The 17,463-nt window shown below is 38.8% G+C and overlaps 1 protein-coding gene across 1 annotated transcript; it reads right to left on the bottom strand.

Annotated features, from left to right (window-relative positions):
* Positions 1 to 1,298: 1,298 nt before the first annotated feature.
* Positions 1,299 to 16,874, bottom strand: LOC146370232 (protein mono-ADP-ribosyltransferase PARP14-like). The gene is made up of 14 exons (XM_084908813.1): positions 16,695 to 16,874; positions 16,473 to 16,573; positions 15,958 to 15,988; positions 13,825 to 15,512; positions 13,289 to 13,519; positions 12,934 to 13,155; positions 9,841 to 9,901; positions 9,597 to 9,746; positions 9,320 to 9,382; positions 8,912 to 9,088; positions 5,151 to 5,381; positions 4,578 to 5,056; positions 4,126 to 4,300; positions 1,299 to 2,592 (listed from the first exon to the last, which is right to left on the bottom strand). The coding sequence occupies exons 1-14, from the start codon at positions 16,858 to 16,860 to the stop codon at positions 2,309 to 2,311; spliced, it is 4,059 nt and encodes a 1,352-aa protein (XP_084764939.1). The 5' UTR covers positions 16,861 to 16,874; the 3' UTR covers positions 1,299 to 2,308.
* Between the last annotated feature and the right edge of the window lie 589 nt (positions 16,875 to 17,463).

Below are 17,463 nucleotides of genomic sequence, written 5' to 3'. Positions count from 1 at the left end.
CAAGCAACTTAAAGAAGTCCAGACGCCTTTCTTTGCAAGCTCTTTTGACTACGATGACCTGGATGACTGAGAACCTTCACAGACATATTAAGTAATGTTCTGGATTTATTTTCCACACTGCCATTTGCAGGTGGTGAGAACTTTCAGTAAGCTCGTTTAAAACCTATTTGAGTTCCACTCGATCTTAGGACAGAGACATATTTTAGTTGGTTATCCTTTGTTTGAAAATTGATATTCAAAGAGTGTTTTAAGTTATATTTCAGTACTGCCAATACTTAATATTAGAAATAAAAATGTTTAAGCATTAAAAAAAACCCTCAAATCGCACTTGTCTCATGTGTCTAATTTCGATATAGAAGTTACACATTAGGTCAAACCTGACATAAATTTCTTTCACAGAGGTGGATAGTGGTTACTGATAAACAGGGCTTACATTTTAACTGCGTTATGAGATGCATTTATTATGATGAGAAATTAATTTCTGAAAATGTTATTTTATTTGTAATTTGGGCTACTGACAACTTGAGAAAATAAAAAATCTGTCAACCCAGCATATAAGCAATTCTATACTTAATTCATGTTATACTAAAAGATGTGGGGGCACACTCAACAATGTGAGGGGTTTTCATACCTAGAAAATACACAAAATTTGTTATACAATTACCAGAAAATGTTTGTGTTCCTCAAACAGAAAGTGGTATTGATGTTATTTGTTTGAAAAGAATCACAGAATATGATGAACACTGTTATTGTCTTCCACAAGGAGACAGTATAGGGTGAAATTTAACTCAATGAATTTTTAAGTGAAACTACACATATAAGAGTGTGCTGATGCTGTCATCCCCACCCTTTATTTTACTAAAAACAACTTGCATCATGGTAAGGAAATGGGAAATGTATTACACTATCCATAGTTTGCACTAGATTTAATTTTACAGGTTAGTTTGAGGGTTAGTTTAGTTTTAGCATGTAAGGCCTTTCCATCTCCCCTGAGCAGAACAGTTCATCTCCTCTTGTAGGATGGGCAAGCATTCAAATGTTTGTCCAGAAGAAATGTTATGACTGACTGTGGTCCTAATAAGGATTTTGGTACAGAGTTAAGGCAAGCAAGACCAAAAACCAAAAAAGTAAGTTTAAAGACAGATTTAGGACAGAGTGATAAACCTTTCCATGGATTCAGATGGATACACAGCTACACTCACAACATGTGATAAGTTAAAGCTGGATTAGTTTAATTCAATTCAGTTTTATTTATATAGCACTACATGGCAGCAGCAGTCACCTCAAGTTGCTTTGGAAGGTAAAGATTCTCCAGTGATACAATACTGAAGAGGTAAAAGCAGAAACAGAAGGTGTAGAGTTTAAAATAGGATTTTATTTCTTTTTAGTCTTTCTTTGATAACCTTAAACTGTATGTTTAATCAACACATAAAAACACATAAAAAAACCACATAAAAATCTTCTGTACTTAAAATAGAAGACAAAAAAAAAAACCTGTGCAGGGTTTATAATGCCTAGGAGGCGAAAACAGTAAAATAAAGTTGGACTTTGGGTGGAGACCTCCATGCTTTTGAGTTTTTGTGTCTCAAGATCAGGGGCATCTATCTCCTCCTGTGACCATCTTATGTTTTATTGTTTCCTCTATTTTTCCTGTATCCCTGTAAAGCACCCCTCTGACAGCCAAACCCGTCTGTTCTCTGACTGGATTGTTAAATTTGTGATTGACATGACATTGACCAATCAGCTGAAAGGAAGAAAAATCAGGTCAAAATTCGTAGTTGCAGCACACACACACAGCCAGGGAACTCGAGTGAAGAGTTTTACATGTAATTTTTTGCTTTGTCTGTAAACAGACCTTAACAAAAAAAAAAGTGTAATGTGTAAATATTTTTTTACAAGCACACAAACTATCATCTATAGATGCACAAACACAAGATTTTCAGATATTTTGGTTTACAAGGTTACAAAACTCTGATGACCACAATGTGAGCCAATAAAAGGCTCAAATGATTTTGAACTGTGGACCATGCAGAGCTAGTCTAATAGAGTCAAAGAATAAATATATAGAGTTAAAAAGTAGCATAATGGGCTCACTTTTATGATGTAAGTTGATTATGTCTCATAATCTTGTTCACTGGCTCGCCTCTGTCAGTGCGCCCCAGGGCGGCTGTGGCTACACTGTAGCTGCCATCACCAGTGTGTGAATGTGTGTGTGAATGGGTGGATGATTGTGTATAGTGTAAAGCGCTTTGGGGTCCTTAGGACCAAGTAAAGCGCTATACAAATACAGACCATTTACCATTTACCATCACTTGAATGTAATCAAATACTCAGGACAAGCCTGGGTGTCATGGAAGACAACAAACATGGTGGGATTGGCAACAATGTCCACAACACTGTCGTACAGGTCAGTGGATCCGGGGTTTTTTGCTGGTGGTGTAACCATGCCTTTCTGTCCAAGAGTGAAGTCACCAGTCAGAACTCTGCAGACGTACATAAACTTTTCCCCGTTCTGATTTGGCTTGGAGTAGGTGTCATTGGCAGAATAACTAGCATTGACAGCAAAGTATGTGCCATTGCCATATAATGCAGCTGAAAATGAAGAGCAGCAGAAAGTCAACGAAAAAACTCTTTGACACGCTTTCTGTTATTCCTAGTAGTTGCACCAGTCTGAAAATCAAACACTAAATCCTCTCAAACTTCCATAACCTCACATTGAGGTTAACCTCACATTAAACTCACACTAACAGAGAGAGTAGAAAATATTAACATCCAGTCTTTTATGTCTGATACAAAAACAGAGTTTATTTCTGTGTGCTTCAATCAATCAATCAATCAATCAAGCTTTATTTGTCACAAGCAGGTTGCCCTGCAGTGAAAATGGGACCCCCCCCCCGACCTTATACACATAACACAGACATCACATGGGGTTACAAGTCGGAGTTAATTTGATTTACTATTAGCTTCTGCTAATAGTAAATCAAATTAACTTGTAGTCAAAGACATAGAAATATGTTGCCAACCAATCATTATACATGATTCTGAATAAGAGAAATGGTATGAAGTGCTGTTGAATACACAACTGAAAGTTCATATGCGGTGTATTTATTGACAAATTTTGTTAAGTATAATATGGAAAAGAAGAAGATGTAAGGAAGTGCTTTCAACAAAATAACCACCACCTTAGTTAAAAGAGAGTGAAAGGTTGAAGATGGAGAGGATGATAGAGTGTGGCTGGATATATGTAAATAACAGACAGGAGGAGAGAGAGAGAGGCAAATGGACAAAAGAGTATAAAGAAGGCGGCTCGGAAAATGCGGTAGTTTTTTTTCTCTGTGTCTTGTGATGAGCAGAAGACATCATCTGAAGATTCAGTCCTCGGGTTCCACAGATAGAAATTACAGCAAGTACACCGGAGGGGCAGCCACAACCCAAACACTGTGGACCCATATATTAGATTTTTGACTTTACTTGGTGGCCACAGCCATTTTCATCCTTTTAGCAAAACCCCCTTCCATCTGTTCTTCCAAATTTGACCTCTGTTCCTTTCACCTACATCTCCACTGAGGGCTGTTCCAATCACCACTTTCTCCCCCTGAAGACACACTGACAACATCAACCCTTTGATTTCCAGCCTGAAACCCATGATTCTGTCTGACACTCTCTTCCCCTCCACAACACTATTCACATTCTCTCCCTTCAAGATTATCCCTACTCTGTTTCATTTTCTATCTATATCATTGTAGCAGCTTGAATCCACCTCTGGTGCTCCTGACCTTGCTTCCCTTCCGCCTGGTATCCTACACACAATATATATCTACCTTCCTTCTCGCCCATCATATCAGCCAGCTCTTTCCCCTTATCAGCCACAGTCCCAGTACTTATAATCCCTATTCTGATCTACTCTGACCTTTTATTGTCTCTCACTCTCTTCTAAAATATTTATTTTCAGCATTGTTCCTTGTGCAAGTTTTCTCCACATTCTGTGTATTCCATTCTTTCTGTAGTCTAAAGCTGATTTTGAAAAAAGTGTGTTTATGGCCAACTCTGTAACTCTCGGTAGCATTAAGATCAAACTGAAAACAATTGGCACACTGACACATCCCCCACCCACAAATATCTCACCATTCTTTCCTGCATAGCTCCTGTTGAACCCACGGTCATTAATATTTGGCACAGCTCTGTCGCAGGTACCATGGAAAAGACGTCTCTCGTTATTCTGATGACCATTTCTCAACTCCATCTCACGCTTCTTAATCTCTAGACTCTTCCACAATCCAGGGTTCTGGATCCGCTCAATCTGAGAGGAAGAAAAGTGTTTTTTTGTGTAGTCTGATGTAGATTTATGTTAACTGCTTTTATTGGCTTTCTTGTGAAACAAACTTTTTAAAAAAAAAGATTTAAAAAAAATGTTTAACACTAACTTCATAATGGTTTGACTGCACAAAGACTTGAACAGATGCATGAAAATACATTTTCAATTTAAATCTAGAAATGATTAGTCAGTATCAATTTGATGATCCATTCACCAAAAACCTTTTGCTCTAATGATCTGAGTGATAAATAACAAATGTTACCTTTGTAACAAATCCACTGCATGAGGCCTGAAAATGTTTCAGGATTTCGTCATATTCTGATGTCTTGGCTTGTACTGCAAAAGCCTGACATGTGGCCTCAGCTGGCATGCGTTCCCACTGCTCAGGAATACCCTCTCTTTTCCTGCTTAGCATCATATTGATCTCAGAGGTAGCTTTAAGCACATCATTGCTCAGTCCTTCAATAGTGAGCTTGACTTTACTGTTTTCTATTTTTATGCTTATACCCATGGTCTTCTCCATGTCATCAATTTTCTGGTGGTCTGCATCACAGAGTTTACCAATGGCTTCGTCCTCAATTGTGGTTGTCTCAGGTTCTTGAAACAATAGTTTCTTGGCTATATCTACATCAGCCTGAGTGACACCACAAATATGGAAGCAAGTGGCATCAGCTTCCTGACCTTCAGCTGTGCAGTCTTTCTCTTTCTTTGGTTTTTCAGTATTTCCATCAGTAAACATTCCTGAAAAACCAATTTCAAAACCATTAGAAGTTAAGGTTCAACATTGACTGGAGACAGCAGAACAGTACTGGATTTTTCTTCTACATATTTTTACCTTGGACTTTGCCAATGCCAATGCCTCCCCAGGTTCCCTGTCCTTTATCCTTAGGATTAGGATCAGTAGCTTCTCTCTGTTCCAGGCTGCTGTGGAAATCTTTTAGCATAGCTTTCGGGAAAATAACTATGCGGATTGTGCTCAGGGGACCGGAAGAGTTTTGGCTCATCACATCAATCACTGCATCCAACATGGCATCTGCTACTAGTCTTGCGTTTACATTACCTTGACCTAAAAATATTATAATACTATTATTATAATTTGAAGAACTGATTTGTTAAAGGTACATGCTATTTATGTGTAGTCTCAGGTTTTGTTAGTAAACTTTCCAGAGCATCAGTCTTCTGTAAGTTGATTCAAGTTACACAGAAGGAGGTTTAGTAGTTATGCAGTCTGATAATCATGAGGTGTATAGGCCAGCAAGTGTCTCTTCTAAGAAGATTAGATGTCAGAATATTATTTTTACAGTAGAAGTTATTAGAGTTTAATTTAGCTAATCAAGTATTTTACTGAAACATTAATTTTATGTACACTGTTTTTGTTTGTTTGTTTGTTTGTTTTGTTTTTTAATGGAATTTTCCATAAATGGTGATGTTCAACTTAGAAATTCCAAAATTCACTGTGTGGTTAATAATAATTAAAAAATCTATTTAAAAAAATCAACACAGAAAATTGCCTCATTTCAAAAATGATAAGTTGCACTTTATTTCCATACTTTGTTTGTCATTATGGACCTAAGGCACTTGCGTACATAATGAGTCTCATTGTTTACTGGATGAACCAGAGTGACAAGTTCAGCTCTGTCAGAATTCTTTAGCTATTCTTACGGAAGCGTAAAACCTGCCTTTGGATGTTTTACTTATTTTGCCAATGCCCAGCCTCATGCTCTCTACCTTAAAAGATAAACAATTCAGTTTGGAGTACATTTTTTGTAAATCTGAGCACACTGCAAAACCTTTTAACTGGTCAAGGGGAGTTTTACACTTTTTTGTTTCATCAGAAAGGTTAAGAGGTGTTATGGGGAGGGGGGGGGGGTCATGACCCAGGTCACCCGTCATGGAGGTGCTGTGTTTCAGGCAGAGAGGACCCAAATGCATACACTAAAATAACTAAAATGTACAAAGCTTAAACTTAAAAAATCTTCTTAATGCAGGGGTGGGGAACTCAAGGCCTCAAGGGCTGGTGTCCTGCAGGTTTTAGATATCACCCTGGGCCACCACACCTGAATCAAATGATTAGTTCATAACTAGGCCACTGGACAACTTCAAGACATGTTGAGGAGGTAATTTAGCCATTTAAATCAGCCGTGTTGGATCAAGGACACGTCTAAAACCTGCAGGACACCGGCCCTCGAGGCCTGGAGTTACCCCACCCCTGTCTTAATGCAAAGGAAAGAATAATAATTCCACACAAAACTCAAAACACTGTGACATCACCCAATTAAAGTTTGTATGGTTCTGAAAAAGAAAGTCTAACAAGAATACCCACCACCACGACTACTACTATTGTTATCCATCATGAGCATACATCTGAGAAGGTGTTGAAACCAGAGACTGAGGCTACGTCCATACGTACACGGGTATTTTTGAAAATTTAATTTTTCCATTTTTGTTTTTAAAAAAAAAAACCTGTCCAGATGTAAACGCCAAAAACACAGTCAAACACTGTCAAGAACATGTGAAATCCTAGCCGTGCAGAAATTTTGGCCAATCGGAATTCTAGAAGCCTGGGAAGGAAAGAGTAAACACAGTTTATACAGTACTTAAAGTGTTTGTGTTTTTCTGTGAAGGCAGCTAATTTTGCGTTGCATTTCAAGTGCCTTCATCATTTCAAATGTTAATAACTAAAGACAGTATTTTGGCTGTTGTGTACACTCACAACTTAGGAATGAACAAAATGCATACAGCATACATAAATGTAATTAAAAAAATTAATTTATTCAAAACTGACGTCATGATTTAGGTTGTGAGAGCCTCTGTGTTGAATTGAGAAGTTCACTCTGATGCCTCCATCTTTCTAAATGGAGGGACATTAACTGTGTGTGTACATGTAAGCGTTTAAAACTACAGTTATTTCCTCTAGTTTCCTACAAGTGAGTAGAGAAACAACAGAATTATAGTAGAGGGCATCAGCAAGAAACCAAAAAGATTAACTGTAACCAAATCCATCCATCCATTCCATCCATTTTCTTCTCCGAGCCAGGTCACAGGGGCAGCAGCCTAAGCAGAGAAGCCCAGACCTCCCTGTGCTCAGCCAACTCCTCCAGCTTGTCTGGGGGAACATCAAAGCGTTCCCAGGCCAGCTGAGAGATATAATCCCTCCAGCGTGTCTTGGGCCTGCCTGAGGCAAACCTCCTGGCGAGACATGCCTGTAACACCTAACCCAGGATGCGCCCAGGAAGAATCCTTTTTTAAATGCCTGAACTACTTCAACTACCTCCTTTCTATGTGAAGGAGAACCAACCCTACTCTGAGCCCCTCCCAGGTGGCTGAACTCCTCACCCCATCTCTAAGGGAGAGAACAGTCACCATTCAAAGAAAGCAAATTTCCACCACCTTTATCCGTGATCTCGTTCTTTTGGTCACTACCCAGTGCTCATGACTGATCCAATGTTCTGCAAACAGGACGAAAAACCACATTGTTCTATCTGTATCCGAGGTTCGACTAATGGACAGCCTCCTTTCCAGCACCCTGTCATAGACTTACCCAGACTGAGAAGCGTGAGTCCCCTACAGTTGGAGCACATACTCCAGTCCCCCTTCTTGAAGATAGCCACTACCCCAATGTGCCAATCCAGAGGTATCGCTTCAGATTTCTATTCAACAATGTAGAGGCAAGTCAACCAAGGAAGCCCTAAAGCATCCTTCAGGCATTTGGGGTTAACCTCATCCACCCCAGGGGCTGCTAACAAGGAGTTGTTTAACTGACTTGGTGACCTCACCCTCAGTGATGGATGACTCATTCCCTCATCCCCACACTCTGCTGAAAGATGTGTCAGTGGGATCCTGAGTTGCCAGAATTGCCTAGAGGCAGTCTTACAGTCTTTTACACCTGCCTCACTGAACTCCTCAAACACCAGAGTTTTTCTTTAGCCACTGCCAAAGCCTCCAAAGTCCTTGTTAAATCCTGCACTTGACAGTGACATGTGCAATTGTCTTGAAGTTAGCCTATACTGTTGTTCGCCACATCCCCATCAAACTCCTGATGAAGAGTGTTACGGTCCCATTGATCTTGTATTGTTCTAGGCATTCCAAGATCCGTGTGTGAGGCCATGAGTTGTAGTCTTTCTTTTAGTTAACACAGGCAGTGCACAGACTGGTCAGTCTGGTCTTACAGTTTTGAGTTACTATCAGTGAAAAGTTTGCTTCATGTGTAAACATACTATTTGTCCACAACTGTACTTTCTGCTGACAATAGTTTTTCAGTTCAGAAGTTCCGTCAGCTGCATGTATGGTGTTGGTGTTTAAAGCTTTGACAGTAAGTAAAGATCCAGCTTAGACTGTGTGCAAATTTGACATAAAGTTAACTAGTGCAAATTCATGTCCAGTTTTAGGATCATGCATTAATATTTATAAAGTAATTGTTTTATTTGCTATTGTGCAAAGAATTGATTGGTCAGTAGGAGGTGATTTCATGTCTGTTGATCTCTAATCTGAAGCATAACCTCTTTCATAATACAAGTCTCTGGTATAGGCTTAACGTAACAATGGTATGTAGATTTCCCATATCATGAACTTCTGACATACATGAATAAATCTCACCTGTGCCAATTGCAGGAAATGATACAGAGGTGTAGGAGCTTTTCACACACATCTGAAGTGCATCTTGCACAACCTTGTTGATTTTTACTGGGTCAGAATCTCCAACCACGTGAAGAATCTTCTTACACTTTAGGTTACCTGGCTGAGTCATTATCATGCCTGGATTGGACTTGGCACCTAAATGTGGAGATAGTGGATCTTTATGTCTTTTATCCTTAATGACCATGAGGATGCTTATTTAGGCCATATTTCCTTTATTGGCAATCTTAGAGTATGATTACAAAAATGGGCTTTATATTAAGTCAGCTTCATTTTTATTGTTAAAAAAACCCCAAACTGTTATACTGTAGGTTGAGTCTACTCTGAGTTACAGTGTCATAAAATCTAAAAGTTAAAGTGATTTCTTACCAAAGTTGTGGCATTCCACTTCAACAGCCTTACCAGCTGCGTCTAGAATAGCTTTAGAGACTCCTGGATAAAGTGGAAAAATTATACACATAATAAAAATTAAAGATAATGATTACTGTAGGTGGATTCATCTTTTGTGTAATTCAATACTTAATTTAATAAGATGCTTAATTCTTCTGTTGACTGCTATGTCCACTGTGCAGTAGTGAGGAGAGAATTACATATAACTATAAATATTTTTCAAAACTTGAATATTCCACTTTTTTCTATGATTTACCTGACTTAAGTGAAAAGCTTTCATTGGAAGAGTTGACAATGATATCTGTTGTCTCCCTGGTTATGTCTCCTGTGACTACCTGTATAGTCACATTTCCCATTTTTGTCTCATACATATCTGAGGTCGAGGTGAGCTTAGAGAAGGGGCCTCCTGGCATCAACAATTGAAAAAAAACAACAACATTTGAAATGTTTGCAAAAGTTGTGATAAAAAATTAAAAATAAACAATATTATGTGCATTCACCTTTTGTTGAACGTGAATCGCCTGAGGCATTTGGAAACTTCTTAAATTCCTGACTGAAATCCTGCAAAAATAAAACCAAATTCTTCAACTGAAAAAAAATCACTAATATTTAAACCAAGATAGAAGTTAAACGATGCAATATACAAAGCACCAGCCTGCAGAGTTTAAAAACAAAGTTCACACAGAATTCAATTTCCTAAAAGGCCACTTGAGGGCAGCTGTAGAGCCCATCTCTGTGCTGGAGGTCAGACAACACTTGCAAGACTACTTTGAGGTGGTATGAAGGCAACAATGACTCAAACATCTATGAAAGCACAACACATCTGAAGTAGATGAGGTACAGCAACAGAAGACCACAGTGGGGACCACACCTGCCAGCTAAGAACAGGAAACTGAGACTAAAATTCACACAGGCTCACCAACACTGGACAACAGAAGACTGGAAAAATACTTTGTACCAGTGGCCTCCACAGACCTCAATCCGGCAGAGCACTCTTGGTACGTACTTGAAAGGGAATTTGGGATAAGCAGCTAATAAATCTGCAGCAACTGTGTGATGCTATCACGTCAATATGTAGCAGAATCTCTAGAATTTGTCCAAGACCTTTTTGACTCTATGCAATCAGGCTTTGGCATATTATGTCAGTCTAAAAATATTGAATCAAAACTGACATTACAGAGGCCTTGGTACCATCTTGTGATTTAGATATGCGATGTAGCGTGCAGTGTTACAAGACGTAGCACTATGAATATGTCAGCAGGGAAGCAGCATTGTTAAGAAATGAGGACATAATTATATAGAAAGTGCAAGTACTTTCCAAACTAATACTACAAACAGGGTCCAGTATTGTACTACAGATAACAAAACTTAGTTACTGTTTCATCATAGAAGACTGTTTCTACTGAACCTTTAAACAGATCTTTAGTATCGTTAAATGAAGAATATGTGCAATGAAATTCTAATTTCCTTTCCATTTTATAAACCTAACAATATAGTTTTTGTGCCAACAGTTAACCAGTGAGTAAAAATCAAAGTATAAAGCAAATTAAAATTAAATTAATCTCTCCAACATGTCCTGGGTCTTCCCCAAGACCTTCTCTTGGTGGGAGATGCCCATAACACCTCACCCAGGAGTCTGACAGCTCTATTCTGAGCCCCTCCCAAATGGCGGAACTCCTCACCCTATCACTAAGAGAAAGGCCAGCCACCCTTTGGAGAAAGCTCATTTTCACCACTTGTATATGTCATTCTACCCAAAGCTCTTGTCCATAGGTGAAGGTATGGATATAGATCGACTGATAAACACATCACCACCTCTTTTCATCACTGCACTAGAGGCCACCACCTAAAGAAGCCAACAGAACCACATCATCCGAAAAAAGGAGAGACAGGATTCTGAAACCGCCCAAATGGAAGTCTTCCGCCACTTGGCTACGCCTAGAAATTCTGTCCATAAAAAGTATGAACAGAACTGTTGACAACGGGAACAGCTAATAAGGATCAAATGTCCACGGCAACAGGCCAGAAACCCCATTACCTAGAAACAGCTCCCACAGAATACTCAGATGAACACGGTCAAATGCCTTCTCAAGTCCATAAAATACATGTAGACTGGTTAGGCAAATTTCCATGCACCCTGAAGTATATTCAAATGGGTAAAGAACCTGTCCAGTGTTCCACAACTGGGACAAAGACCACATTGTTCTTTCTGTATCTGAGGTTTGACTAAAGGACAGACTCTACTTTCCAGCACCGTGGCATAGACTTTTTCTGGTAGGCTGAGGAGTGTGCTCCTCCTATAGTTGGAGCACATGCGTTTGGCGCATAGGCACAGACAACAGTCAGGAACCCTTCCCTGACCCGAAGGTGCAGAGAACAAACCCTGTCATCCACTGGGGAAAACTCTAATGTACAGACAGCAAACTTTGGGATACTAAGATACCCACCCCAGGCTACCGCCTCTCACCTTGGATAACTACAGCCAAACTATATCTAGCCGGTACTTCCTGACCTCACACACTAGCTCAGGCTCCTTTCCCATCAGAGAGGTGATGTTCCATGCCCCAAATGCTAATTTTGGTAGTTAGGGATGGGTTTGCTGGGGTCTCCACCCCTGGCTGCTGCTTAGCACACACTGCACTGCCTCTTGTGGGTGGTAGGCCTACAGCAGGCTAGTTCCATGTCGCATTTTTGGGCTGTGCATGGCTGGGATCCATGGGCTAAGGCTCAGTTATCAGGCACTCGCCCTCAGGCACCCTCTCAAGGCCTGGCTCCAGGGTGGGGCTCCTGTAAACCTATCCCAGGCAGAGTAAACTGTTCCCTTGATTTTGTTCTCATTGTGGTTTTTAAATCGCTCTTTGTCTGGTCCCTCACCCAGGATCAGTTTGCCATGGGAGGACCTACTGACAAGATAGCCTCTGGGATACCTGGAACATACAAACTCCTCTACTATGATAAGATAGTGATTCAAGAGGGGGGCATTAAATTATACATCTAAAGCACAAGAATGAAACAAATGTATAATTATATCATTTATATATGTTTATATATGTTATTACATCATTATTACATCTGCTATTATATCAGTATGGAACAGAATCTCTGAGGAATCTTTCTAGCACCTTGTTGAATCTATGCCCAGAGGAAGATTCCCACCACTTCTTCCTTTCTCGTCCGCTTGTCCAATTTTCTCAGATTTTTTTAAGGACAAACTGCGCCCAATGCAAGTTTTCCGCTTGAATATCATTGTGAAAAATCATTTTTTATGTCTGTCTAACTGTATTATCTGTGATATTTTATGTAGAGTCAGGCAAAGAAATGGGAACAAACATGCCTGACAGGCATGACATGCTTAAAGAAAAATAATTGTATTCACATCTTTACTAATACGTGAATACAAAACTGGTTCAACCCATGAGTTTGTTATGCTTGCATGATTCATAGGTCAGTGTAAAGTGCCAAGAGAAACAAAACAAAACAAAAAATCCTCTGAAAATGGTCTGAAAATAAATTAAAAGGCAGCCAATGTCCAAAGAAAAACTTGACTTGCTGTTTATTTAAATATGATATATTACGGTGCAAGCTTTTCTTACCTGAATACACTGTGTATCAGCTGGGTAAAGTACAATCACAACCATCTTCAGGTGCTTGGGGTGTCTCATTTTGCTAAATTCTAAGATTGTATCCAACATCAAAGAAGCTACGACAGTTGTTGGGAAACACAGGTTTCCAGTGCTAATTGCAGGCAAGGATATGGAGGTTAGATTATTATTCTCTGCCATGTCTAAACAATCCAAAAAGATTCCTTGCAAACACTGTAAGGCAACAAATAAATACTATTTAATAATATTAAAGATAATGACATTTAGTTTCAAGAATATGCATATGTCATCAATTTTAGACTGTAATGATTATTAAAAATGTATTATATATGATGAAATACTTTACCTCTTCAGATGTGCCTTGTCCATTATCCCAGCAAGGTGCAATTAAGTGAAAAACTTTTTTGCTGTTTAGTTGGCAGCCCTCAGTAACAATGATCTCACCAACCTTTCCAGCAGCACCCTGTGCATTTATTGACTGCTGAAGTTCGGGTCCAGCTGCACGCAAGATGGCTTGTGAAACTTCACCACTGTTCAGGTTGAGGTCTGGAGACACACTGTTCACAATCACCTCTGTCTAAAAAGTTATGAAAGTGATCAGTCGTCAGTTCAGCAGTGCAAATAACTATTATAAACAAGAAAACAAAAAATAATAATAAAAGAAGACACAGTGAACCCCTTTACTAAAAAGATAATTTATAATAATAATTTATATAATTTAAATAATTATTATATAATAATTTATATAATAATTTAAAGCTTGATAGGGTGAGTAGTCAATGCTACATACATACTCTTGCAGTCTGTCATCTTGTGGTAAGAAAAGTTCTGTCTTAAGGGAACTATCTAATCTGAACTAAGTATAATAAAAATCCAAATTACCATGGCAGCCTCTATATTTCCCTTTGTAAGAACAATGTCCAGGCCTTCATTTGTCTGCACATGATACAAGTACAGGTCCAATCCAGTAGGCTGAAAAACTGGTGGCTTGTGAGCTTTGGGAGGAGGAGTTTGTTGAGAATGAGTGACACCGTGGTTTCCAAACTCCTGCCTGACAGCAGCCACTATATCCTGAACAGCAGTGTCATCATTGTCTTGTCCACCACCTGGCTTATAAACCAGTTGTACCAGGCAACCAGTTTTAGTTTTGATTGAGGAAACATACAGTGTTTCATTTTCCTGGAAGAGCTTCTTCACTCCAGACATGCAGACATTCAGACTGTCAAAGACTACAGCAGAGACGGCACCTTCAACCACAGTCTTGCAATGTGTCACATTCCCTCTGGATCCACTCAGACAGATGGCCTCATTTCTGTAGGACACTCTCACCTTGTCTTTCACTTTCTCCATCCAAGATGTGTTCAAATCTTCCAAGTATTTAACGACAGCATTAGCTTTGACCACAACAGTTTCTTCTATGTGAGCGTTCTGTGTTAAGAAGTCACCAAGCTGATGCTGAACTTTTATGACACTATCCTTGTAGCCTGACACCACGACTTGTTGAGCAGTTGTGTTGATTCGAGTTCTGCATGGCTCACTGTTAGCCTGCTCTAAGTGACTGACCAGCTGCTGCCACTCTGGCTTCTTCAGGACATTACTGTCTTCAACATGAATGTACTGAGTTGTTAACACCTGGCCTAGATGGTCCTGAGCATGAGACAGATCTCTGTCAGAAACAGCAAGGAGCTGCACTCTGTTTCCACTGATTTCAAACGCTGCGTTTATTTGATGAGATGTGAGGAGAGCATCTGTAAGCTCCTCTTGTTGCTCATCCTTCAACAGTTCAAGCACATTTTTATCTATTTCCAGATTCTGTCGTTTTACTGTAAGTACTGCATCTAATATAACATTGATTGCTGCATTAATCTCTTCCCCTAAGCCAGTTATTTTCAGATTAGGACTCTCTGGTGACAACTTGAGCTCTGGATACACAAGTAGAAGGTTGTCCAAAAGCCCATTTTGATGCAGGAGATGGAAAACTGATGGTGACACTTCGATCTCTACAGTTTTACTTGATTTCTCCCTGTGGATTTTGTTTATAATTTCAGAAAGAGATTTCTCCAGTCTGTTGACATCACTAACAGGACCAGTCACTGATAAAGCACCTCTGTCTTTATCAGGTACTACGATCACATTTTCATTCAGTAACATCTCTCTGATCTTTTCCTCAGACTCTTTCCATGCATCTGAATCTGGACAGAACTTCACATATTTGAACTTTGATACAGATTGTGCAAACGCTGACTTCACAGTATCAGTCCATTCTTTGATGATGGCTTTGGCATCTTTTTGCTTTAGTAAAGAAGATACAGGACTCAAAGTCACAGTAGTTTGGCTGAGGTTTACGATGCAGAAGTGTTTTTCCATTTCACTGCAAATGGCCTCTGCTGCTGATGTATTTTGAGCTAGGTATCTGAGGACAGCACTGTCAATGGGCTCTGAGATGGCAGCGGGAAGTTTTATTGATGCCTTGCCCTTAAATGACCTTCTTAAACTTTTTAAAACAGAAAACTGATTAACTCTGGCCTCGTCATTCTTTATGGAATTCTTCGTCTTTATGTTTTTAACAGCTGTAATGAAAGAAATACAAACATGTAAAACAATTTAGATATGTAAGACCTTTTTTTCTATTTACCCAGCTCAACAGCATGCATCAGCTATCACTAACAATTGCAATGCCAGGCCACAATTTCTGTGAAACGATGACAACATACTCTAACCTGATAAAACAGAGGGGTAGACAAATGAATAGAACTGACAAATTCATATTTTAGACAAAAATTCATATTTGAGTTGAGGAGTGATTCCTCAATTCAAAATTACAGCAGGAAAATATTTCATGTACCCAGACATGCTTAATCAGAGAAAAAACACCTTAAATACCAGTTAGAGATTTGTAGAAGTTTTTGACAAACACATGGTTGTAAAAAAATATTATGTAGAAACGAAATACCTTCATTACATATATAGCATGCATGGCATAAGATTGAGGTGTTGTTTTTATTCAGTACTTACATTTCGTGTTGTTTTTATCCAATGGGAATTCCTGTGTGGAACAAATAAAAATATAAATGTATTCACCATTTTTTTATTATACTGAAATCTTGTGTGACCAGACTATAAATAGCTGTTGGTCTTTAAAGAAATATAATGGAAAAAATATTTAATTATACTTAATTTGTGTAAAGCAAAACAAAACAAAAGACACAGTAATGGGTTTTTTTGTTTGCTTTTTTTTTGTGCAATATTCCTACAGCAGAAAGAGAGAACAGCTTTGAGTTCACGGTAAGTCACGTGACCTCTAGAACTGGATAAACAGCTCAAAACCGAGACACAGATCGTCGTTTAATATAAACTAATCCTAAATTCGAAGTCTGGGGAGGAGGTTCAACAACTTCCACCCACAAATAGTGTAACATTACTATATTTTACTTTAGCATATTTATATTGACAAGGGCATACAAAACTATTCTTGAACATTTTTGGTATGCAGATCTCCCTTGACTACACCGGCCTATCATAAATAATACCTGTGATGATTTCGCTTCAGTGGGTAAACGAACCGTCAGCTTCAAAATGCCCTTTTCCAAACTGATCTGATGAGACTCTTTCGCCAGAACACTCCTCTGATCTGTGACACAAGAGAGAATAAAAATCTGCAGTAAAGAACTCCACTGATAATACGGCGTAGAAGCTATTATTATTATTAGTAGTAGTATTATTTTCAGTTTACTTCATGGAGCCAAACTTACCCTCCTCTCTCGTGAAGTGCAGTATCGCTGTCCTGCTGCCATTTTCATACTCAATCTCACAGTCGCCACCGACAGTACGAAAGTACTGCAGTAACTTTGTTTCTAAACTGGGTATGTTGGTTTCTTCGAATCCAACGAGCAGAGGATACGAGTGTGCCTCGGCCATCGTTAGAGGCCGGGAAGACGCACAAAGAAGAATAAAGTCTTTCACTTTCTGCTTCACTTGTAGTAGAATACACGTAGGACTGGTTCCTCCCATGGTGGAAACTAATAAAAAACAAACTGTATCAGTGTTAGACAGGTTGAAATGCATTAAACAAACAAACAAACAAACAAACAAACAAACAAACAAACAAACAAACAAACCAAAACGATTTTAATGTTTAACATACTGCTTATATTGGCGGTATTATTAGAAAAATAAACTCGTCCATTTATGAAAAAAAAAAAAACTTTGACTAGACAGACGAGCAAATTTCCCAAAATGTTGGGAAAAAAACAGAAAAGAAAATAAAAAAATTAAACATTTGAGAAAAACACATTGCAGATTCAAGATGCAGCATGTTTACGAGGAGAAACTGAAATCATCAACAACGACTGCAAAAAATATGCAACAAATATGCTTCCACAACCTGAAGACAATGTGATTGAAGTGTTGCTGCTGCCTTCCATTGTCCATCTTACTCACCAGCTTGTTTGTTTACTGTACATTTTATACATATCTCCGTACAATTTTTTCTAATTTTCTATACATATATTGTACATTGTT

This window comes from Perissodus microlepis, chromosome 16 (assembly GCF_051167445.1).
Source record: "Perissodus microlepis isolate ML-2025 ecotype Zambia chromosome 16, ASM5116744v1, whole genome shotgun sequence".
Taxonomy (NCBI): domain Eukaryota; kingdom Metazoa; phylum Chordata; class Actinopteri; order Cichliformes; family Cichlidae; genus Perissodus; species Perissodus microlepis.
The sequence above is the reverse complement of the archived record's forward strand: the minus strand, read 5'-3'. Positions and strand labels throughout refer to the sequence as shown.

Coding starts and splice junctions, on each gene's coding strand:
- LOC146370232 (XM_084908813.1), bottom strand. CDS start 16,860: ATGGCCGAGGCACACTCGTATCCTCTGCTCGTTGGATTCGAAGAAACC. Junction 5,382..8,911: donor ATTTCCTGCAATTGGCACAG/GTGAGATTTATT, acceptor TAATATTTTTAG/GTCAAGGTAATGTAAACGCA. Junction 4,301..4,577: donor GCAGTGGATTTGTTACAAAG/GTAACATTTGTT, acceptor TCTTCCTCTCAG/ATTGAGCGGATCCAGAACCC.